Here is a 25,586-nt window from a genome sequence, read left to right on the forward strand (position 1 = left end):
AATAAAAAATATTGATATTGAAATATACTAGTCTACCTGTGACCTTCACTTTTGATCTTGAGGTCAAATTACAAAATTCTAAATGTCATTTTCTTGTCATGTCCTCTACTCTTTTACCTTTTACGTGGACATTTGAAATTTGATGTCACCCATGGGTCTTCAGTGAGCGAGGAGGGAACCCTCACACCACAGGGCAGGCTGCAGTTGGTCTCAAAAAGGAACAGATAAATAGTTGCCCTTATATACTCCAATGTATAACCAAACTAATTATTTCATTATATTGGCCAAACAAAAAGAACTGTCGCGTTAACGGATTTAATTCAACTAATTCCAGTTTTAACAATTAATACATATATGATTTATTACCAGTGGCGGACCCTGGGAAAGGCATATCGGGTTTACGCACCCTATAAAGTGGGAAAACATTGTTTGCATGAAACCGTGATTTTTTTTTTATCTATTTTACTTTTAAAAATTTTCTAGCCTTGCTTTGCTTGGCCATGGTTCTGTAATTAAATACAAGTCATACAGACTAACTTTGTTATTGTATCTATAATAAATGTTAATATTTTCGATTTTTTTTCTATAATTTGGAATCACCGTGCTATCGTGTTAGTACATTTACCGAGATGTACATTTTATTTTCTCTGGTAAAGGAGAAAGTTCGGTAAAGACCCCTATTGGCTTCATAATTTTAGGATTTTTGAAAATTCAATTAAAACTGATTTCTAGGTAGAAGTAGTATAGTAAGATGGTCGCAAACACTGAATATAAGATGTTTTTGACGAGATTTATGACGTTATTCCAGAAATAACGGTATGCATTTATGTATCGCTTACAAAAACCTTTACCTTTTAACATTTCCTCAATTTTTAAGATGGTTTTTGTTTGGAACGGAAGTGGCCACACATCTGTTGATTTAATATATTTGTACACAAGTTGTAACTCTCAATTATACACAAATATATGAAGCACGAGGGTCAACACCATGTGGCCATTGTTCAAAGAGTAAAGAACTGCACAAAATTTGGAGCTTTTCCCAATCACGGCCAAGTTTGAAGGGCATAGATCATTGTATATGTTCAAATCATTACCATAAACCAATCTAATCAACTATAAAACACATTAAAAAGCTCCAGAAACAACATAAAATTTTTCTCGTGTAGATTTTGTTTTTGATGCCAAATTTTGCCCTTACCGAGCCAACTTCTTTTTAGCCCTGCGTTGTTTATTATCGCACGATTTATTGCTTTGTAACATCAAGTTCAAGATCAAATTCGAAATTCGTGAACGAAGCATGTTTCTGTGATTTTTCGTTGCCTTTATCTAATTTTATCAAATTCGGATGTTTTTCCAATATTTTCAATTTGTCTACTGCAGTTGCAGAATAATACTTGCTTGGAAATGAATGATTTCATTCTAATGTCAATGTTGGTGATTGATAACGTGTCTTCGTGTCGTTATTTTACTTTTTAGTTTATTTTGAAGAGGTGCCATCGTTTTGTTACCGTGGATTTTATTGCTTTTGTTGTTAGGGCTTTTCAGCTGTTTAACTTATTGAAAACATTTTGGTGATATCTGTAAGTATTTACTATTTTAATAAAGGTTATACGATGGTTCATTTTCTATCATCTGATGCTAGTGATAAGTAGAAATTTCTATTTTTCTCAATTCTAAGATAATGAGTACTAATTCTCAATTTGAATAATGTTATATCTGTTATATTAACTTATTCAATAGATAAATATATCTCTTGTTAAGTCAAATCTTGAGGCAGAAATTATTTTCTAATTTACTATTACCTTGTTATAAAGTACCCGACCTTTTGGCTTTACCAAAACGTTTAACAACTTTCTCAAAGTATAGTTGTACCAACATAATTAATTTATTGAACTTGTATTAATTTTTACGCCCTCGATTGAATGCGGAAGGTACATATAATGATCATGGTGTCAGTTCGTCCTTCCCTTGTTTTAATCCGCAATTCCTCTGAACCGCAGGACGGAATTATATGAAAATTTCAGTTCTTTTTAATTACATGATGCCATTATGCACCTTCTATTTTGTTTTCCATTTGAATGCTTAAATCACTTATGGGGGTTATCCTATTTCTGGGAATGAAGTAGGGGCATCACAAAGTGAGCTTTGCTCACGGTTTTTCTAGTTTTATCTGCAATATACAGCCGTTAGACAAATGAATGAAAATAGCGATTTCATGTAAAAACAATTACAACGTCCTATTCTGAGATTTTTTGGGTTAAATTTGAGGAAGGTAAAAAAATATCCAATGGAAATGGTAAACTTTACAATGGTATAGTGAACACGTAACTTGTGGTGATATGAAAGATAATTAAGATAGGTTTTGAAGAAGGGACTGTATCCTTATTAAGAGTGTCTCTGGTTGTTCACAATGCATAAATGAGGTGAAATAAGTATAAGCAGTGGTTTTATTTTGATAGATTACTGTTCAGCCCAAATTGCATCTGAGTAGAATATTATATTTTAGATTGACAAGTGCTAAATTAATATACGGTTATATTAAGATGTGCACATGTCTAACTAAGTGGACAATTCGAATTTAATCCCTAAGTGTCCAAGAACGTTAGTAACAAGTTAAATATAGCCCTTTTGACATATACAATTCTAATTTATTTTGCTCTACATTGATATATTTTGTTTCTGCCCGGATAAGTTGCAGTCTAAATAAGATCGTTATTAAACCTTTTTCTGCTAACTGTAGAATAGTCGATGAGCATGCGTGGAGCATGCTTAATATGTATACACTTCCGCGAGGAAAATTCTTTTGTTCCATCCAAGCCCTACCTCGTGGAAGTGTAAACTGAGCATGCTCATCAACTTACCACATAGGGTCTAAGATGTCAACTTTACGTGAAGAATTATGAATCGTGTTACATAAATACAATAATACAAAATGTAAACAGGAAACCTCAGAATACTTATATCAAATCCCAGAGTTACTCAAGCGCATGTGTACATTTGTATGCCACGCCATATTTATGTTTAACCACGCCATATTTATGTTTATTTCTCTTGAAAAGTATTCCGTGACTATATTTGCGAACAAACGCGTATATGGACTTTACACTATATACGCACACTTCCCATGTCAAGAAATAAATGTCTTTCCATCCATAAACTTTAAGGCTTTTTTCTCAAAAGGATGAGCTTAATCATCGGCAAAATTAAATCACTTACTATGAATAAAACTGTCATCTGGCCCGCTTTACTTTTTTTCAGATTTTATTCGTTGATTTTAGGATGAAGGTATTTTGATTGGTCTCGTTTCGTTTCGATTCATTTCGTTATCATTTCATTTCGGAATCGTTTCGTATTTTACAAGTACCTCTTTTTAAAATATCTTTAAAATAGGAGTAAATGTTAACTTAAATACAGCGCGTCATACTTGTGTAGTAAAAATGAAACCTTTCTAGATATTGGGGAAGCGGATAACATGGCAACACAACAAGAACTATTGGGAACTTTTCATACCACATCAGTTTTTTTTAAAGTCCTGAGATTCAATGCATAAAGTTCTATTACCAGGGAATGCAAGTGTAAAATGAAGTCCCTGGATATGGGCATCAAAAAGTTGAAGAAATAAAATATTCACTAAATGTCAATTTACATGAAGTAATTGCAAATAAAATGTAGATTTTCAAAAGTAACGCCGATGTCCATGCTCCCAGTTTTTAGTGGCGTTCGAGTTGCTCATTTACTTTAGTTTCTATGTATACGTATGTATTATTTTGGTTGTTATTTGATGTTATTTGTTGTGTGTGTTTGTTTTCCATGTCCGGTGATTTTCCCGGGATTTCATTCTTGTGATTTCCGGTAGAATCTTGGTTCCCTCGATTACCCTTATGAGGATGCTTACCCTATCGGTGCAAGTGGTCCATGCCAAGACAGACCGCTTCAAATTCCAACTTTAGACCCTGCTGAGATAATAGATACATTAATAACCACATCTGTACTATCACGTTACCAAAGATAATTAGTGCCTGTAGGGGGCAGACCAAAAATTTTTGGGGGTATTTCTTGGCATGGAGAAATGTTCGAGAGACTGAATACTTGTAATAATAAGAAGACGACGAAACCGACAAAAAAAAATATGTTTTCCCATTTCGTTTTGGGAACATATTAATAACATAAAAACTACAAACAACATTTGCAATTTGTTTGTGGTGATAAATAGATAAATAAAACCTCGACTTGACTTGTGTACTTCGGAATACCCTTCTATATATAGTATGAATGCCCGTAAAGTACGATGGATCAGTACGTCAATAAATAAGGGTGGTGGTCACTTGAGACGACTTTGCTATGCATACCTAGGGCCCAGGAGGTCTGCCCAGCGCTTGTTCTATTCCCTACTTGTAGGTTTTCTTTAAGAAATAAAACCAAGTCTTTACAATCTTTTTCCTATTTTTTCCTATTTTTTAGGCTATTTTTATGAATAATTTTCATTGTCCGACAACGGCCATGTTAAACCGTGGCTTTTGTGTAAATTTAAATAAGGTCGTTGGAAAGGCCTTGTAATTGGCTATTTGTATGTGCAGTCTAAACCGAACCCTGAATAACCCGAAAACCTGTCTTAACCAGATACTTTTTGAAGTCCCTTTGTGTCAACTTTAATGTATTTTAACCTGAGTAAACTGAACTCCTTTCTAAACCGAATATCTTTAAAGTCCGAAAGGGATCCGGTTTAGACAGGTTTCGTTGTATATGTATATTTGTAATTATACAACTGTAATATAGCCAGATAATATTTCTTAATAATCATTATTTTTCATTATTTTATCTAATCATAGCGGTTGTAAATATATAACAATCTGAGACCGTCGTTTAAAATACCCCCCTCCGAAAAAAAAAGAAAAAAAGTAAATACAAAATGAAGAAAACATTTCTTATGTGCGAATTTTTAAAGTCTACACCATGCCAAGACAAACCGCTCCAAAATCCAACTTTAGACCCTGCTAAAATAATAAATACATTAATTACCACATCTGTACTATCACGTTACCAAAGATAATCAGTGCATGTAGGGGGCAGACCAAAAATTTTTGGGGGTATTTCTTGGCATGCATGCTCCCAGTTTTTAGTGGAGTCTGAGTTGCTCATTTCCTTTTGTTACTTTGTATGTTATTTTAGTTACTTTATTCCTTTATTGCGTGTCTGTTATGTCTGGTCTTTGTCCTTGGACTACATTCTTTTGATTTCCGCTAAAATCTTTGTTCCCTTTATTACTCTTTACAGTAACTTGAGGTCACGTGCAACTTGAAACCATCTTGACCTAAACTTGGATTAAATTTAACTATGTTGTTTTATTAGTCCCAGACCTAAAAGGTGCCATCAGACATTGTTTTTTTTTGTTGTTGTTTGTTTGGGTTTAACGTCCGAGCAGCAATATTTCAGCTATATTCAGACGATGAACATGAAATTGATGATTAAATGAACATGAAATGATGATGAAATGAAGGAAGAGATGAGCCACAAGGACAATGAGGTCGACAAATTTTGACTGCCACTGGAAATAGGGAGAGGTGGGTAGGGTCGGGCAATTTAGCCTCCTGTGACGGAGCCCTATGGTTCCTACTCCGGGAGAATACCACAGTAGTGTTCTTTAACGTGCGAGGAACGTGGCATCTTTCCCAACACGGTGCATCACTATGGTTTGCGGTCAGGTTTTCCGTATTATAGCCTGACATCCCCAGCATGTAACACGCCAGGGGTACCCCATTCAACCACCTGGGGCACACATCCTAGTTGCTCTGTGGGCAGAGCGCCCTAGCCCCCGGCTAGGGTTCTGAGCACTATTTAGTCGTCTTTTACAACAAGCTGAGCGCTGCTGCAGGCTTATTCTTACACCCGGACCTGCACGGGGCCCATCAGACATTGTACCAGGGCTGTGTAATTTTAAAAAGTCCCGTTTACGAGCTTTACGTTGTGTTAACGGAAATGTACTCTCTAATTTATGTTCATGATTAAATTGTAAACTTCCGGTTGGAATAGGGGCAGAACCAGATATATCCCTTGGAACCATTTTTCGTCTTGTACACGTCTCAAGTCATGTTAGACACGTGAAAAAGAACTATTCAGTCGACTATTTTTTCTTTTTTTTTAAGTTAAAATATATAAGTCATGTCAATCATTCAAGTGACAGGCAGCAGTGGAAGGGTAGCCGTGGACCGAACTCCCTTTTATGGCACCCGAATTCCACCTGAAATCAAGGCACTCACAAAACCCTTGTCAAAGTTAGAGAAGCAGACATTTAGGAAAATATTACAATGTAAGTTTTGGTTCAAATAATTGTAATCAAAACGAGGTCAGAAAATCGCAATAGCCAGGCATGTACTCAAAACTCACGACAAAAGTATTAAATGTACTTGATCTGAAAAGACATATTTACACTACAAGTGTAATGTCAATGTCATTGACAAAAATAATATATTTTCCCGTTGTTTTCTTACTGAATTCTCCTTCAACTTAATGATCATTAACGTCACAATTTTAAATTACATTGTTTAAATGACGTGGAAAGGTTATTTGGAGAGAAATCTGAGGTCTTTCAGAGCAAAATGACAAATATCTTGCAGCTTAGTTTTACAGTCATATACTGTGAAAGTACTATTGTTCATGGGGTACCAATTTTCATAGTTTTCGTGGGTAGGCGTAATCACGAAATTTGGTTCGCAACGAAAAAGAGATTTCCATGACAGTGTGCTTATATAGTAAGAGATAGTGGGTTTATTGACTTGACTAAGACCAAAAAAAATATATTAATAATATGTCTGTTCCCTGCTACCCTACCTACCCTAGTTCATTGTGCTTGCCCTAAACATTTTATGGCCATTTTTGCTCACAGTTTAAGTATAGATTGTAGCCACAGTCAGTCATTTTTTTCTGGTGAAACATGGGTTTACACCAAGCCATCTGGGTTTTGTATATTCTGGTTGTTAATTGTGTATGGAGAATCACTGACCTTGGTGTGAAATTCATCCCAGCACTGTGAAGTTAAATCTCATTGATCTCTACTGTCAGTTTAGACGCTGGTATTAGTAATAATCAGCAGGGTTCTTGAGGGCTCGAGTTCCTTGGTCCCTGACCTCCAAAATTCATTGAGGACCCCAGAAAAATACCACAGGGAAGTCCAGGGGACTTATGAAAATTCCTTGGAGCCTCTTGTTTTTGTAATGCTTTTACTAATTGATTTTATATTATGTATGTAGTCTTACTATGAGAAATTACAGATTAAGGTCGACTTCGGTTACATTTGAATGATTTTTACGTAAGTTACGGGCCTTGGACTTAGAAAATTTCAGTGAATTTACAGTTTTCCACACTTTTTTTGTATCACTTTTATCAATTGATTTTATCTTATGAATGTAGTCTTACTATGAGAAGTTACAGATTTAGTTTGACTTTGGTTATGGTTGAATGACTTTTACAGAAGTTACGGCCCTTGGACTTAGAATATTCCAGTGAATTTAAAGTTTTTCTACACTTTTTTTTTAACACAGGGGACATTTGAACCCTGTTCTTTTATTGATAATTATTAGGTCACCTGGCTGAAGACCATGTGAGCTATTGCCATCTCTAAGCGTCTGTTGTCGTCATTCTCATTGTGACCAATTTTTCAAAACTCTGACACTACTTGACCAATTCCCTTTGAGTATCCTGCATAGAACTGATGCAGGGATTTTTGATCTGTCGAAAAACATGGCAGCTGTTACTAAAAATAGAACATAGGGGTCAGACAGCAGTTTTCCGCATGTATCTTCAAAATCGTTAAGTTAAGCCAAATTCTGGCATGGGTTAAAGTGTTCAGCATGATGAGATCTATCTGTGGTCAAATTTTCGCTTTTTCCATTAAGCTATATTGGAGTTATTGCCCTTTTACGACATTTTTTTTTGCTATTTTTAATATTATTTCAATAAAAAATCTTCTCTCTGACACTACTTGACCCATTGGAACCAAACTTGGTATGAATGTTCCTTGGTGTATCATGCATAGAACTGATGTGGGTAAATTTGATTTGTCGAAAAACATGGCCGCCAATACTAAAATAGAACATAGAGGTCAGACAGTAGTTTTTCACATATATCTCCAAAACGATTAGGTTTAGCGAAATTTTTTCAATAGCTGTAATGATCCTTATCATGAGGTCTACAAAATTCTTCAGGAATCAAGGTTATCAGACTGCTTGTAAGAGTTATTGCCCTTGAAAGATGAAAAATGACGTTTTTTTTTTTTACAGTTTTCAGACAATTTCTTGAAAACTAAGATAGATGGAAACTTTCAATTGCTGAAATGATCCTGATGATAAGTCCTACCAAAGTCTTCTTGATTCAAAATTTTTTGACAGCTTCTTGTTAAATTAATTCCCTTTGAAAGGCAAAATTCAACCAGGTGAGGGATTCAGGCTCTTGGGAGCCTCTTGTTGCTGGATACATGCATACATGTATGCATATAATGCAGGTCCATATTGTGAACTACTTTTTAGAAACTAAATATGTCATTCTGTTTAAATAAAGGAAATTATCATAATAGTGCAGTACTTAACAGCACACTAATCTGGTTTCAACCCGAATTATCAATACATATTGTATTCAAATAAGAAGGGAGGGTTGCAGGGCCAGAACAAATTCAACCTAGTATTTCTTTTAAATTTGTTTTCATTATTTTAAAGTTTTTCCTTTTAAGAGTTATGGAACTTGAACTACCGAAAAATGTGAGAAGGGTATTATGTGCCTTCCTGGGCTGAAGGGTATTTAAATTTAAATGAACTGAAAATATATTGATAGCCTTAATTTGTGTTTTTTCCTATTTCTCAGTCCATGAAACTGATAACCAGTAAACCATTCATGTTAAATTTTACTTTCTGTAAACTTAATGCATTGAGCTCTAGGCCACACTTAAGATAATGATTGTTTCCCCTTCCTCAGCCCTAACTCCAAGCTTTGAGTAGTTAGGTAGGAAAATTTTTTTTTTTTCCCAAGTTCATATGATTCTGTAAAAACCATGATCCAAGAAGTGAAAATTTTGCTTTGAAAATTACAATAAAATCTTGTCAGAGAATAGCAATAGAATTATTTGGGTAGGGCCAATTTTTATTGGTAGGTAGGGTAAGGGAAAACAAAGTTAATTTTAATTTTGGCCCTGCTAGCAAGTGCTGAAAAAAAATATATTGAGGATATGGAAATGTTTTATAAGATTGTGTTTCAGTAGAAATCTCTGTAGTATTTTTCCCTGATGTTTTATTTTCAGTAATTGTAAATGCAATGGAAGGAAAGGATATAGAATTTTCGCAGTTAAAAGAACTGGAATCTTCTGATTTCAATGAGGAAATGTTGAGTGTGATTTACACCGGATTGTATCAGCTTTTGAAGTTAGCAGTTAGACTACCTCTAGTCTCCTTGAAACCTGAGGTAAACATTTCTTTATTTGTATAGGAAGAATAATAAGGAGATTAAATGTCATAAACCAGAATCCTTTACATTTTGATGCTGAGCCATTTAGTTTTTGTCCTGTCCACAGTCTGCCTGTCACACTTTTGTAAGTGCAACCTCTCAGAAACTACTGCACCAAATTTCATGAAACTTAGTAGGTAGTTAGAACCAAATATGTAGTTGTGCATATTACTAGAAATTTATAACCCTGTGAATTTTGTTGGCATTATACCACTTTGAATAGTGGAATGGGGAGACATATATTTTTGTTGGCAAAAACAAACTTTGAAGATTTTAAGAAAACATAATAAATAAATAATCTTGAGATCTTGTATGTAAAATCTTCTAAGGTTTTGAATCCATGGACACATCAATTGTGTGTACACAACATATTAAAATAAACATGATCCTGGAATAATAACTACACAAAGAAGTCAGATTCACGTAATAAAGAAAAAAAACCAAAATGAAATGTATATAGAAACTAAAGTAAGTGAGCAACCAGGACTCCACTGGGAGCATGTACCAGGTGCAATGGTAGGGTAGATTTCATTAATATGACCCAGTGTGTACCATGTTTGATAGGTCAGTATGTGTATGTGTAATGTGTATGTGTATTGTGTATTCTTTCTTCTTGTTTTTTTTTAGAATTTCAAAGATGATTTAATAGAATTACAGTAAGTAGAAAAACATTTTAAGTGAGAAAATTCTTGACTCTTTGTTTGTTTTTTTTTATTTGTATAATTCCAAAATGATAACATGACATTGACTTTGAGAAGCCTTAAAAGGTCAATTTATTGTTTTAGGCTTTCATATTTCAAGATAAATTTAAACTTATGGAAAAGTATATCAGGAAAAAATGGGAGGGTTTTGATTCTCCATGAGATAATTTCTCTCTTCCAATATACAGATATTAGGAAGTTCATTCAGGATCAACAAATAATATATACTTTTCCCAAATCAGAGGGAAACTAATGATGAGTAAGTATTAGGTAACTGGTACTGGAAAAGGTGTCATTTCTTATGTCCTGGACCAGTAGAATTATGTATCTTTTTATATAGACTAGGTGATTAACATCAAGAAGATTAAATTGGGTTAAGAGATAATTGTTTCTGTAATTAAAGAATTTAAGGTACAAAAAAGCTATATGAGGAGTACAATACAATCAATGGATTGTTTTTTTGCATCAATCACCAATTGAATGATTACAACACTGAAGGTATTGAAATAACATATTTTGTATTTGACAATGAAATAGAAATAAAATCTTTATTTTTCAACCTGTTCAAACAAAATTAACTTCTGTTTAGTAGTGAAGTAATGAAAACTCTTCTGTCCTTTTGTTGATTTTATGCAAACTTTGGGCAAAAATAAGCTAATAGTAGCCACCTATCCCAAAGTCTCTGGTTCTGTGCCTGTACACTGATTAAGACATGTAGAGAGGTCTGCTGATCAAAACGTGGAGAGGTCGACTGATCAACCTCATTTGAGAGGTCCACTGATCATCACATGTGGAGAGGTCCACAGATCAATGCATTTGGAGGGATCTACTGATCAACACATGTGGAGAGGTCCACATCTCAACCACATGTCGAGAGGTTCACAGATCAATGCATTTGGAGAGGTCTGCTGATCACCCACATGTGGAGAAGTCTACAGATAAATGCTTGTAGAGAAGTCCTCAGATCAATGCATGTGGAGAGATTCACAGATCAACCCTGTGTAGAGAGGTCCACAGATCAATGCGTTTGGAGAGATCCACTGATCAACACATGTGCGGAGGTCCTTTGATCAACTGCTTGTGGAGAGGGGTCCACAGATCAACACATGTAGAGAGGTCCACTGATCAGCATGTGTGAGGAGGTCTTCCTATCAGAAGAAAACTGAAAGAATAAAATATCATACAAAAATGTACATAAATTAGCTCTTGTAAACTGACGTTCAGTTCATTGGATGTATGGAAGTACCAATTTGTTATATTTTTTCATATTCTTTTACAGGTTTTATGTTGATACTTTACTTACAAGTGTCTGTTTAATTTCAGAGTCCCAGATGCATTCCATGAAGACCTATCCAGTGTTATATTTGGGTCTAGGTAAGGAAATACATACACTCACAAGGTTGCTCAGACCTGTTAAATATTTATTAACGTTAAAGGTTTGAGCATGGGCCATTTCTGTTTAGAATTTCAATGGGTAATTCATTAATATACTCAGTGATTTTTTTTCTGACTTTAATGGGACATTTTCAGTTTGGATGTGAAAAATGATGCATGGCCCTCTAAATTCTATCACTGAATATTATTGATTTATCTAATGGTTTTCTGTATGGTAAAGTTCCTTCCTCAACCAGACCATATGGATAAACTTTCCATTCAGTATTGGCACATTTTCCATTAGATTTCAGATATCACTTATGGTTTTCAAGTTATAAGGGGCCAAAGGGGAAAACCCCAAAAAGCGACTGATCTGTTTTTGGTGCAGTTTTGAATTTTTTTAAATTGGGTTCTGTTATGAAAATCCCTGCTTTACATAAGCTTTAAGAAGTTTGGTTTGCAAAGCTACCCTATCATTTACTGTTTTTATATGAATGCAAAAAAAAAGTCACCCCTTCGATGTCTTCATTGGCATCCTTTAACTTCAGTTTATTTACTTAAACTTTTAGTACAACTTATCCTATCTTTTTGTAATTTTAGTGTGTTGTTCCAAGGAACATTGCAGAGGGCCCTTTGATATTGGAGGGTTTTTGCCCCAAATGGGATATGGAAATGAGTGGCTGGAACGGGGAAGATGGGTTTTGTCATTAGAATAGATAGGAAAAGCTTATTGTTTATCTGATTTTTTTGTGATTCAGATGTCAATCTGTTTCTGACAAAAACAAACTTTAATTTACTATTACTTCATGCAAGCTTCACTGTCATGTGTACTGTGGGAAGGTGTAACTTCATATCAAAATTTCTTTCTCAGGCGGCCACACATAGACAGCTATGCATTAGAAAGTAGACCAAGACTGCCTAGATTGGACTCGTTAAAGTGGAGAGTTGATGTAGCCATCTCCACTAGGTATATAATATCTTAACAATGCATAAATTAGCTTAGAGAAGGTATCTGTGTACTGTTACCTTCTCATTCTCTCCTATCTGTGTTGAGGTAAAACATATCTTGTACCTTTTGTCTATAGATTTTCATTATTTTCCTCAGAGGGTATTATGAACATACTTTTAATTAAAAGACAGTAAATACAATAGGTCATTGAACTTGATTTTGACATAAAAAATTGCATTTTTTACAAGATTTTGAAAAATTTTAGAGGGAATTTTCACTATTTCTCAAGAGGATTTTGTGAAAATGTGTAAAAAAATATTTTTCTGACAAGTAGAGGACATTTGTAAATTTTGTGTTAATTACTTCACTATAGCCACTTTGCATCATATTTTCTTTAACATGTTTTACTGTTAACGAAGCTTTAAACCACTAATAGCTGATTTTCTTCCATTTTTCCATTGAGAAAATAAATCCACTACAAAGTACTACTTCTACAGGCTGTGGGTCAGACAGTTGTTGTTGTAGTCAGTATTGTATGGGAATGTATCCTACGCCTCTGTTACAGTACCAGTTCTTGTCAGCTTTTAATTGGATAATGTAAGCAATCTTAATTACCAATAACTAGCAAATTACTTTAACTTTTCAGTGTACTGAACAGAGCATTAGAGCCAACAGTTTTAATGGAGATGACACTCAGTAATGGAAACATCCATAAGTTTGAGGTAAAGTACATACACTATACTATTGGCAGAAATAGACACATATATTTGTATGACCAACTAGAATATAAACATTCTGGTTTAATTTTCACCCATCAACCCATCTATCAATCCATCCATCCACCCATCCAACCATCCTTCCATCCATCAACCCAGTCACCCACCCACCCAACCATCCATCCATCCATGTTAATCGTATTTTCATATAACAAAAAAACATCATTGAGGAAAAAACATCGACTTTGAACTAGGTGAGCTTGCTGTGAACTGTAGATGATTGATTTGCCTTATGCTTGATAAATCAAGTATTCATTCACATGACAGGGCTGTAGAATTCCTATTTCTTGTCGAAAATCAGCTGAATGAAGTAACTCTTGTATGTAGACTCCTATTGTTTAATGCCAAATATTTCTGTTGAAGACAAAAAAATTCACCAAACATGTATGATTTGACTGAATTCCACAGATATTTAAAGTTCATTTGATTTTACCGTCACTGTTCTAGAATAGTGGAGGGTTAAGCTTTTGAACCCCACCACATACTTTATATGCCTTTACCAAGCCAGGAACCTGTGATCCAGTGGTTGTTATTGTTTTTTTATGTTCATTGGTATTTGTTTTCATTTTTTTTATAGATTAGGTCGATTTTAGTTTTTTATGAATAGTTTCACTTCATTTATTTTGGGGCCTTTTACAGCTTGCTTTATGGTATGAGATTTATCCATCATTGAAGACCATGTGGTTACCATTGAAGTTTAATTATTCGTCGCTTAATTGGCATTTGGTGGATGACTATCTCATTGGCAATCATATCACACCTCCTACCTGTGATTTTATATTCTATATTTCACACCTGTTTTGTGTTAGAGTAGATTTAATTGTGTGATAATGGTAACATACAGTTACAACCCCAGTGGATTCTTCAGAGAGACCAGTTACTCCATTTATAATTAACACTTAATTTTATTATTGGTACATCAAACTTTTGATGTATCTCTGTCCATTCACCTTTATTAAAAGTTATGAATATGGTGAGGATTTTTTTGGAGATGGGGTTACAATGCATGCCTTGTGATTTGGTCATTGTTTAAATAATGTTTCAATGTGTGACAGATGAAATATTAAGAATTTATTTGTAGTCAAAATGTTATTTTGCAAACCAATCGAAGTTAATGACATCATAGTTCCAAGCAAAGTTATACAAAATAACCTGGTTTGCTCAAACTGAACTAACCATTCAGAAAGCTTGCTACAAATCAAATTGAATCATATTTTACCTGAACTGACTTATACAAAATTCATAATATAAATTCAATTTCATATCAATTTATTTTCATAACTAGTAATGTTTCACATGTATTCCACTATGGAGGTACTTTTTCATGGTGATTTATTAAAAATAAATCATTTGCAAAAAATGTTGGTTAACAGTTATTTTGTTTTATCACAATGGAACTTTAAACAGAGAAAATGAACTGGCATTGTTGAAACAGGCCTGTCATGTGCCTTTTGGCATATTTATTTATTTCTTCTTCTAATGAGTGGAATTGAAGAACATTCAACTATGGTTGAATTTATTTTCATGCAAAAAAAAGAACTTTGAAGTATATAGCAAAATATACCTGGTGTAAATTTATAACAAGATTGCATTACTTTCAACTGCAACAACATAATTAAAACCACAATGTATATTACTTTTGAAATACTTTATCTTCATTAGCTGAGCCAAGTTGTTCAAAATTTGATTGAGTGGATAAATATTTATACACTGAATAACTTACATAGTTTTTTTCCCCATTTCTAAGCTGCTGATTAAAAATGCACATAACTTTTGAAACACCAGGTGGTGATTAAATTTCTGCAAGAGTTTTCTGCCATTTTACATTTCTAAAGCTTGAAAAGTTGAAAATCTTTATTTTACCATTTCTAGTGTAGAAATAATTTGAACCACTTTTTGCCAAAGGAAAATCTAGACAAAATTGATATTGTTGATAACTTTGTTCAGCAAAATTCTTTTGAACAATTTGACCAAGTTCTTCATTTTTAGTTCGCCTGGCCATAGGCCATGTGAGCTATCACTATCACTTTGTGTCCATCATTGTCGACATCGTCGTTAACAATTCCTCAAACATCTCCTCTGAAACTACTGAATGGATTTGAATGGAACTTACAATGCTTGTTCCTTAGAGTATCTTGCACAAAATGATGGTTTGGATTTTTGATTTGTTAAAAAACATGGCCGCCATTATTAAAAGTGGAACATAGGAGGTCAGAAAGCAGTGTTTTGCATATATCTCCAAAACCGTTAGGTTTAACAAAATTTTGATATGGTTAAAAGTGTTCATTATGATGAGATCTATCTGTGATGTAATTTTGCTGAAGATCTGTTGACCTATGTTTGAGTTGTTGCCCTTTTTTGCTGTTTTTGATGTTATTACTTTCAAAAATCTTCTCAGAATCTACTGTACACAATTTAATGAAAGTTGGTATTATTGTTTTTTAGAGAATCCTGCACAAAATCACTTTTTGGATTTTTGATCAATGAAAAAACATGGACGCTGTTACTAAAAATAGAACAAAGGGGTCAAATTTTTTTTTGCAAATAACTCAAAAACCGTTGAATTTAGCCAAATTCTGATGGAGAATAATATTGTTCATCATCAGTAGATGGACCTTTGCCAAAATTTTCAAAATGATCTGTTACCTGTTGTAGGATTTATGGCAGTGTTGAATTTATTTTTAGGGGGCTATTTTCAAGATGGCTGCCATTAAGATCATTTTCACCAGTTGCTCAGATTCCATCATTCGGGAACTAGGTGTTTTAGGTTGAATGGTGATCATGAAAGATTGTTCTCGGCGGCCATTTTTCCTCTTAATTTTATACTTGCTTTAATTTCAACGATAATTGGTAAACACTGGTCTCCTGATATGAATGGTGATGATGAAAATTTTGGATAGCCGTGGCTTAACCTCATTTTATGTTCTTTTTCAGCAAATCTATACTGTGCTAATGCCCGTCAGACCTGGTGGAGTAACAGGGCATAGGGGTACCTATGCCTAATTTTTTTCCAGAGGTTCTTAAAACACTTTGAGGGCATTTCCAACATTTTACAGTGCCTTAGGTACTCTTTTGAAAGAATGATCAAGGGAACCAAGGTTATAGCGATAATCAAAAGAATGTAATCCAGGAACAATGACCAGACATGGAAAACAGACATACACAACAAAGAACATGAAGTTACTAAAATCATACATACAAAGTAACAAAAGCAAATGAGCAACTCCGATTCCAGTAAAAACTGGGAGCATGGACCAGGTGTACCGGTAGGGAAAGCGTCCTCTGCTTTTCTAGAAACACCCGCCGAGTTGCAAAAATGATTAATTCCCTTTTGTAATGTCAAACTGCAAATGTGTCTGATTAACACATTGTTCAAACTGGTTAAAGACTTATATTTTCAAATGGGATTTATAATATTTACTAAACATTGATAAAGAATTTTTTAATGAAAGCTTTCATCCCTGAAATTAATGTTTTTTGAAAGTATTAGGACCTGTGTCATAAAATTACTCTAGTCAAAGATGATTCAGCAGAGGAAAATATGTTGGTACACTGGCAATTGAAAACAGTGTTTGTTTTTAATTTCAATGACAATTTTTTTCTATCATTTTAACTGTCAGCAAACTTTTTTCATAAGTGAGTTATTTTTCCTGTGATAATAAATTACCTTCAATTAGTCTCTTAATTATTTGAATACATTTATGATATAGTTTCCCCCTAAAATCAAACGGACTTGCAGTTCAACTGTCTTCCTTAAATAGGAAAATCAGTATCATCTTTTTATAGGACTTCTCAGCGCAGGATATTGTTTCCCATTTTGATATTTTTTTGTTATGAGTATTTCTTGTATATGGTTTTAATGCTGCTGCTGAGAGGTTACGTGTATAAAACATGCCCAAATATGATTAGTATTTTTTAAATTTTCATTGCTTAGATGAATAAGTAGTGTTTTACTGTCTTGTGATTTTGCCCCTTGACAATATCATAACAGCACAATTTAGTCTTAAAAACACACATTTGATGAAGTCAGACTGTGTGTATTTTAGGCTTAAGAAATAATTTGTGAAGGGGGTAGATTTGTACTCATTTTAACATAGGTATGGTATTTATATTTGATTATTTAACACCGAGCGACAGAGAGGTGTTAAATGAGAATATAAATGCCAAATCCATGTTAAAATGAGTACAAATCTATCCCCGGAAGGAATTATTTCTTTTCTAATATGACAAATACATGTATGGTAATTTTTGTGACAAAAATTTTCCTAGGCGTAGCCAAAATAACGACTGTTCCGTTTAACCTCCCCGTATGAAAGTTGGATTAATTAAGAAATAAACCACATATCCAAGTAAACCATCTATTGAATAATTGTATAAATTCTAGAAGTTGGGAATTAAAAACATTACGTTTGCTTTTTATTTACAGCCTTTTTGGCCCGTCACAATAATAATGCGTGTTTACATCGCTGCTAATTTCTGTAGGAGGCAATGAGAACAGCTGCAAGGAAAACGCCGATAATACGCATTTCTGTCATCGTATGTGTTAAATTTGTGTATTTATATAATTGTTTTCAATTTAGATAACCTCTCGGCTATTAAGTCATTGCGTAAATGCTTTTAAATGAGTGTTCTGTCTCAAAGCGACAGTAAATGAAAAGAGACAGTGCGCAGGTGCTAAAGGTGGGGTTGTACCGACATATACTGTTTGGCGATATTAAATCATAAAATGAGGAAAATTGCTCCAATTATATTATGGGTACAATAATGGAAAACAGGACAGTATTGTTGGGTGTTCGATGAAGTTGTTTACCTTGTCTTGTTTGCTCAGGGTCAAAGTAAAATATTTTCCTTGCACAAGTTAGTGAAATGTGAGGCAATATATTAGTTAAGTTCAAATAACCATTTCTTTGTAAATTGTTGACATAACAGTTTTTAACTTAAATAAACACGTTGAGAGAGCTGTTGTTATTGTAAATTCTCAGTTGCGTAGGATTCTTTAGCAGTGAAGAAACAAACTGTCAAAGTAACACAACAATGATCTTCAATGAAAGTAAATATACCTAAAGAAAGTGTGGAACATTGTTATAATATAAGGGCACCAGTGTGTGAAAATAAGTACAGGAATAAATTCAGTAAAAAAAACTCTCATTGCTTCCAACGAAACTCATATTTTAAGTGATATCCCTTGTGAATAAACCTTTAGAAATCGAGCAGTTTTATGTATCACTCTTTCAGGGTCATAAGCCAAGTTATCTTTTGCAAATTTCAAAACGTAGGGTCATGCAACATTTTTTTGGCCATTTCCATGAGTTGTTTGCATACAATGTGAAAATGTGCTTAATTTTGAACTTAGCCTCCACCACTGTTTAAAGTGCTGTATAAAACAGCAAACTAAAGAACTGGCATATTCTTAAGTGCAAAAAATGAAATACCTTTCAAATTATATTAAATTGAAAAATATTATTCAATCTCATGGCCTCTGACCTTCTCTTTATGACAGATAGTTCTTCCCAAAAGGGGCAGTCCTTTTGATATATATATATATATATATTTATACCTACACATGTCTTTTATGGCAAAACATAACCATAGACACATTTTGGAGGTTAGATATAAAGATACAGATGTTGTTCAGTGAGACATACCAGCATAAATATAGTATGTTGACTGAGGGAGATAACCCCCTGCCCCCACCTCCCCATCCCATTCATTAACTCCAGTATGATTTTCAGGTACACATTTTTGCCGCCCATTTAGAAATGAAGTTGTTTAAAAAAATAAAGTGAATAATTTTTAAATATTTCTGGTCAACATTTTTTGCCTCATGAGGGTAAAAATTATTCTTAAAACTTCTATATCCTACAATATAAATTAATCACCGCAGATAGATAGATAGATAGATGGATCATTCAGCCTAATTTCCAGTGGTATCAAAATACTGCAGTTTGAGTTGGATGCAAAAATATACCTCTACCCTTCCAAAATTGCTTAAATTGACATTATTTTCAATTAAAAACCTTTTAAAATTTATGCTTCAGTGAAAAAAATTAGTTGTTTTGTACAAGTCATTCACATCAACATATTTCAAATTTGTTATCATTTTGATAGATAAAAAAAACCTTATATTCATTAAAAAAATTTTTGAATGTTGTACATTTTCTGCCAAACTTCCTATTTGAGAGGACTTGTTTTACAACAAAAAGTTGCCGCCATATAATAGTATTTCTCTGTTATTGTTGTCTGTAGAAATTTGGTGTATGGTCCATTACTTGAGTATAAGTTTGGATCTTTTTCAGTTGTACCAGAAGGTGCCATTCCACAAATGGAAGGCTGGGATTGGTCTTGGCGTTTTGACTTGTACCATTCAGGACGTAGATGTCAAAAAGAGGTGTCAAAATAAGCATTTCTTGATTTCTTGATGCTTATTTGCTTTTGTTACTTTGTATGTATGATTTTATTTCTACAAAAGTTTTGTGGTCGTCATCATGAACTCGTGGATTGTTACGGTGTATCCATTTGCGCCATGAAAACTGATTCGTTCAATGTGTCCTAGTTTTCCTTTCCTCTTTCATCTACCCCGGACTTGACTTTTTATGAGCAACTCGGCGGGTGTTTCTAGAAAAGCAGAGGATGCTTACCCTACCGGTGCACCTGGTCCATGCTCCCAGTTTTTAGTGGAGTCTGAGTTATTCATTTGCTTTTGTTACTATGTGTGTATGATTTTAGTTACTTTATGTTCTTTGTTGTGTATGTCTGTTTTCCATGTCTGGTCTTTGTCCCTGGATTAAATTCTTTTGATTACCGCTATAACCTTGGTTCCCTTGATTACTCTTTGATAGTAATCCAGACATTACTTTAACAATAGTGAATGGATATCATTCTACCCAAGGAAGGCTGTGATTAATCTTTGGGTTCATGACTTGTACCATTTAAAAATTAAGGGCCAAACAGAGGCTACTTCAATTCTGGTCAAATTATTAACTTGGGTCAAATGTTTTAATAATTGCAATCTTAATTTAAAGTTTAGCAAGCTTGAATGGTGAGTCCACACTTGCCACAACTGTTCAGTGTTTGATCTTTGAGTTAATATCAAGCTGCACCAAGCAAAGCATTTTATTAAAGAGTAATCAAGGGAACCAAGATTCTAGCGGAAATCAAAAGAATGTAAAAACAGAGGTTTGGAAAATTTATCTTTTGTCACTTTTGTCTCAGCTACTGCACATGTTAATGACAATATGTTAACTTTATCTTATTTTGACTTCAAAGCACATCTTCTTTGATTTTCTTGATAAGATTTTAATTTTGTGGATGTTCCCTTAACATAGCATTACCTATTATCTTTTCTTTGTAATTTTAAGAAACCTTTCAAGTTGAGATTAATTTACCAAAAGATGGTGTTAATGGATAAAAAACGCTAGTATTTGTATTAGTTTGATTTCCCTCTTGGAAATTATAATAAAAATCCTGATGGTTTACATTATCCATATCATATGGCCAGAAACAGTCACACTCTAGCTCTCTCTTGGTCAAAACCCATCAATGGTCACACTCTAGCTCTTTCTTGGTCAAAACCCATCAATGGTCACACTCTAGCTCTCTCTTGGTCAAAACCTATCAATGGTCACACTAGCTCTTTCTTGGTCAAAACCCATCAATGGTCACACTGTAGCTCTTTCTTGGTCAAAACCCAACAATGGTCACACTCTAGCTCTCTCTTGGTCAAAACCCACCAATGGTCACACTCTAGTTCTCTCTTGGTGAGAAAACTGGTTCTTGCTTGGTCAGAAACCCACCAATGGTCACACTAGCTCTCGCTACCACTTTAGACTCTCGTTGTTAGTACGAGTGAAAGTATAGCCATCACACAATCTATACATGTATGAATACATCAAAATTGTTATACTGTATGTACTGATTGTTTACATATGACATAGGAACACATGCTTGTTATCTCTATAATACATTGTACTACTATTTTGAAAGGTCAGTCTGTCATTCTTGTTATCTTTATGACCTGTTATAGAATAAGCAGGTTTCTGGTTCAGTTTGACATTCAAATTGATAAGTGGTGTATATTGACAAACATGTTATCATAACCGTTAGCAATGTTCCAAATTGATATTTCTGACAGGTCAAGTTCCCATTTCTTTCTAAAGTAAATTTAGCAAGTTTGAAGGCGCAAAGCACTTTTGAGAAAGACGTACAGATGCCCTTGGAGTGATATCTATGCTCATATCTATCTATCTATGAAGATAAAATAGGAACTAGATGTTGTAGGTGTAATTAAACAGTTCTATATAGTTGCATGACAGTACTTTTATTTTAATTCAATACATTAGCCTTCACTTGTATTGATATGCTTTAAAAATCTAGTAAATTTGTTGTTTTTAAATAGCCCAAAAATTAGTTGGCATCTCAGGTATGTGCTTTTTATAGTTTTTGTTTCACAGCTTTGAATTATCATTTGTTTTTTTTTTTTTTTTATCAGAAGATTTTATGCACCCATCAAAGATGGGTTGATTTATGGTATACAAAAGTCTGTCGGTGTAACCATGTGATACTGTAATATGAGAACCCCTTGTTCAACAAACCTCAAGCTTTACACAATTGTTTTATGATGGTCTAACACTGTATGCTTTTGTTGAATATTCCAGTTTTAGTTAATGAGTTATAAGATTTAAACTAGCCTGAATTGCTCATCTGGAGACTTGATTTTATTTAGTGGTATCATTTGGAATCAAAAATTCATTCATTAAAGAGGCCCATGTACTTATATCATTCTTATATCATGTCACACTGTATTAACTTGAGAATCCCTTCAATAAACTTTAATCTATACAATTGTTTGGTATGGTGTGATGGATGTATCACGCACGCATGGCACAGCTGTCAATTATATTTTTTTTTATTCTTGGTAGGAATTAATTAATGAGTCATATTTTTTACACTCCATATCAATTTTCATTACTTTCGGCAATTTTATGTTACTGTCATTTTATCCGACCTTGTTTTTCTGCAGCATTGTTGTTCCTAAGTCTTGTTGTATTTCAGCCTTATTCTTCAAGATTGTTGTTGTTCAGCTTTATTGTTGTTTGGCCTTATTTTACTACTGCCTTGCTCATAAGGCTTTGTTCTTCAGCCTTGTTTTACTACTGCCTTGCTCATCAGCTTTGTTGTTCTTCAGCCTTGTTTTACTACTGCCTTGCTCATCAGCTTTGTTCATCAGCCTTGTTTTACTACTGCCTTTTTCATCACCTTTGTTGTTCTTCAGCCTTGTTTTACTACTGCCTTACTCATCACCTTTGTTGTTCTTCAGCCTTGTTTTACTACTGCCTTACTCATCAGCTTTGTTGTTCTTCAGCCTTGTTTTACTACTGCCTTGCTCATCAGCTTTGTTCATCAGCCTTGTTTTACTACTGCCTTTTTCATCACCTTTGTTGTTCTTCAGCCTTGTTTTACTACTGCCTTACTCATCAGCTTTGTTGTTCTTCAGCCTTGTTTTACTACTGCCTTGCTCATCAGCTTTGTTCATCAGCCTTGTTTTACTACTGCCTTTTTCATCACCTTTGTTGTTCTTCAGCCTTGTTTTACTACTGCCTTACTCATCACCTTTGTTGTTCTTCAGCCTTGTTTTACTACTGCCTTACTCATCACCTTTGTTGTTCTTCAGCCTTGTTGATGTTCGGCTTTGTTCTTTAGTCTTGTTGTTCAGTTTAGTTGTTCTTCAGCCTTCTTGTTCTTTAGCTTTGTTGTTCTTCAGCCTTGTTTTTTTTCAGCTTTATTGTTCTGTAGACTGGTTGTTCTTCAACCTTGTTGTTTTTCAGTCTTGTTGATGTTCAGCTTAGTTGTTCTTCAGCCTTGTTTTTATTCAGCTTTGTTGTTCTTCAGCATTGCTTTTCGGCCTTGTTCTTCAGCTTTGTTATTCATCAGCCTTGTTGTTCAGCCTTGTTGTTACTTAGTCTTGCTCTTTAGCTCTGTTCATCAGCCCTGTTCCTCAGCTTTGTTGTTCTTTAGCTTTATTGTTTTACAGCCTTATTGTTATTCAGCCATGTTGTTCTTTAGTCTTGTTGTTCATCAGCCTTGCTCTTCAGCATTGTTGTTTTTTTTTAGCGTTTTTGTTTTTCAGCCTTGTTGTTATTCAGCCTTGTTGTTTTACATCCTTGTTGTTCTTCAGCCTTGTTGATCTGTGTGAAATTTAATGCCCTTATGCCACAATGCCACATAAGGAATGATTGTTAAATATGTTTTACTGTCCAAGTACCAGTACATGTATTATGAAACTGTAAAAAGTTTCACATAACTGTGATTGATGGTTGTAATACAAGGTGTAATTCCTCTCATGGTATAGTTTTGCATGGTACTGACTTAGTAAGAGTTGATGACTGCTGAGTTATATGTGGTAAAAGTAAGTCATGATGGTGTGAATGTTTTAATTATCAATGAAATGTTTCATAACTTTTTATGCTTTAAATAAATTCTGTTGTGATCAGGCTAAAACTAATGAACTTAGATGAGGGGTGCAGACATATAGAATAATAATAATTACTTTGGATTTCAATACTGACAATATTACATGGTATATCTCAATAAAAATATATCTGTGTACAAGGTTAAAGGAAAAAATACAGATTTCCAATAAATTCAAATACTGCATATATCACAGATGTGTTTTTTGACCTTAATGTATGCAACTCAAATTTGCACCATAACTCTTAATACCAAGTCAGGAATGGTTAATTTTATTTTTCTGATTTATCCTTAATTTGCCAGTTCATTTACCAGTTATCTCTCTTTCAAATGTATGATTATGAGTTCCATAAGGTTTTCTTACCTTTGCCAACATTTTCAGGTGAACTTGCTTATTTTTTATTTAAAAAATTAGTGTTTTTCCATGTTTTTTTCTACTTTTTGTCCTACTGAAAGAAAGTCTACAAAACAACTTTGAAAATCTTCACTAAAACTACTGGATGGAATGGAACAAAACTTTGTGTGAATGTTCCTTAGATCATCTTTAACAATTTTTGCATTGTAACTTTTTTTTATCTTGCCAAAAACATGGCCATTGTTACTAAAAATAGACCACAGTGTCAAATTGCAGAATTTTGCAAATAAATCAGAACAGTTGGGTTAAGATAAAACCTGGCAGGAGTAAAATTGCTCAGCATGATGGGATGGACATATGCAGAAATTTTCAGAATGATCCATTGTTGGATGAATGAGTTATGGGTTCTGATTTTTTCCAGATCTTACATTTCCAGCTCTGAAAAATCTCCTCTGAAACCACTGAATGGATTTAAACAAAACTTCACCTGAATGTTCCTTTGAACATCTTTAACATTGTGTGTGTGTGTGGGGAGAGGGGGGGGATGGGGTATTTTGATCTTGTGAAAAAGCATGGCCAACCTTTACTGAGAATAGACCATGGGGTCAAATTGCAAAGGTTTGCAAATAACTCAAAACAGTTTGGTTAAGCTTAATCTGGCAGGGAGTTAAATTCTTCTGTATTATGGGATGTTATTTTATTATACGAAAACCCAGTGGATAACTAAGATGATCTCTATTGATTAAACGATTCTTGTGACAATAATACAGTAGGTCCAAAAGTCCAGATTTAGAAGGCTTAAAAGACTATTATTGATCAAGTGCTTTCTAGAGCCTCTAGTTCTATGTTCATATACTAAATTGAAATGAAGGGACTTGTTGCTGTAAATCAGCTGAGGTGTTTCAAGATATTTTTTAATACATAACTGAACACAAACTCTGCTGGAAGGCAACAACAAGAATAAACCAATTACTTCATGCCTTTAGGAAAAGTTTTGGTAGTATATAGAGTTGTCTATCCTTCCACCATATCTTCTGTGATTCCTGCCATCCAAGATTGGTTGTACTTCAAAATTTGAGTTTTGATCAAATATGCACAGATTAAATCTTTATTAGCACAGAAAACACAGTGCTATCTATTGATAGTGGGGTCAGTATTTCAAAGGCCAAAGATAAAAATTATTAATGCTGTAAATAATCTTATGAAAATTAGTTTTACCATGGACAAAATGATTACAAATGTTTCTTTCATTGTAGGTACCTATATCTAAGTTTCATGAACTTAGATACAATGTTGCATTTGTATTGAAAGAAATGGAAGATTTGGAGCACAGAAACATTCTTAAAATTAAAGATTAGAAGTGTGAAAGAGCACTGTAGAAGTTCAGTGGACACTGTGCAATACTTATGATTTTAGAGTACATTTATTACCACTGTATGTCTTGTAATCTATATTGTATTAAATTGTCAGCAGTG

The 25,586-nt window shown here is 33.9% G+C and overlaps 1 protein-coding gene across 4 annotated transcripts; it reads left to right on the forward strand.

Moving 5' to 3' along the window:
- Positions 1-5,993: 5,993 nt before the first annotated feature.
- On the forward strand, positions 5,994-25,586 carry LOC148604338 (COMM domain-containing protein 5-like). Of its 4 annotated transcripts, none has more exons than XM_088548197.1 (8): positions 5,994-6,307; positions 9,287-9,447; positions 10,117-10,145; positions 11,514-11,564; positions 12,436-12,531; positions 13,160-13,235; positions 19,586-19,731; positions 25,368-25,586. In XM_088548197.1, the coding sequence occupies exons 1-7, from the start codon at positions 6,160-6,162 to the stop codon at positions 19,706-19,708; spliced, it is 684 nt and encodes a 227-aa protein (XP_088404323.1). In that variant the 5' UTR covers positions 5,994-6,159; the 3' UTR covers positions 19,709-19,731; positions 25,368-25,586. The 4 variants fall into 4 exon arrangements, with proteins under 4 accessions (XP_088404323.1, XP_088404322.1, XP_088404324.1 ...); XM_088548196.1 differs by having other exon boundaries at positions 19,586-19,677; XM_088548198.1 differs by lacking the exon at positions 19,586-19,731 and having other exon boundaries at positions 5,995-6,307.

This window comes from Perna viridis, chromosome 10, assembly GCF_037379345.1.
Source record: "Perna viridis isolate PV_CMFRI_1.1 ecotype Kerala chromosome 10, ASM3737934v1, whole genome shotgun sequence".
In the NCBI taxonomy this organism is placed as follows: domain Eukaryota; kingdom Metazoa; phylum Mollusca; class Bivalvia; order Mytilida; family Mytilidae; genus Perna; species Perna viridis.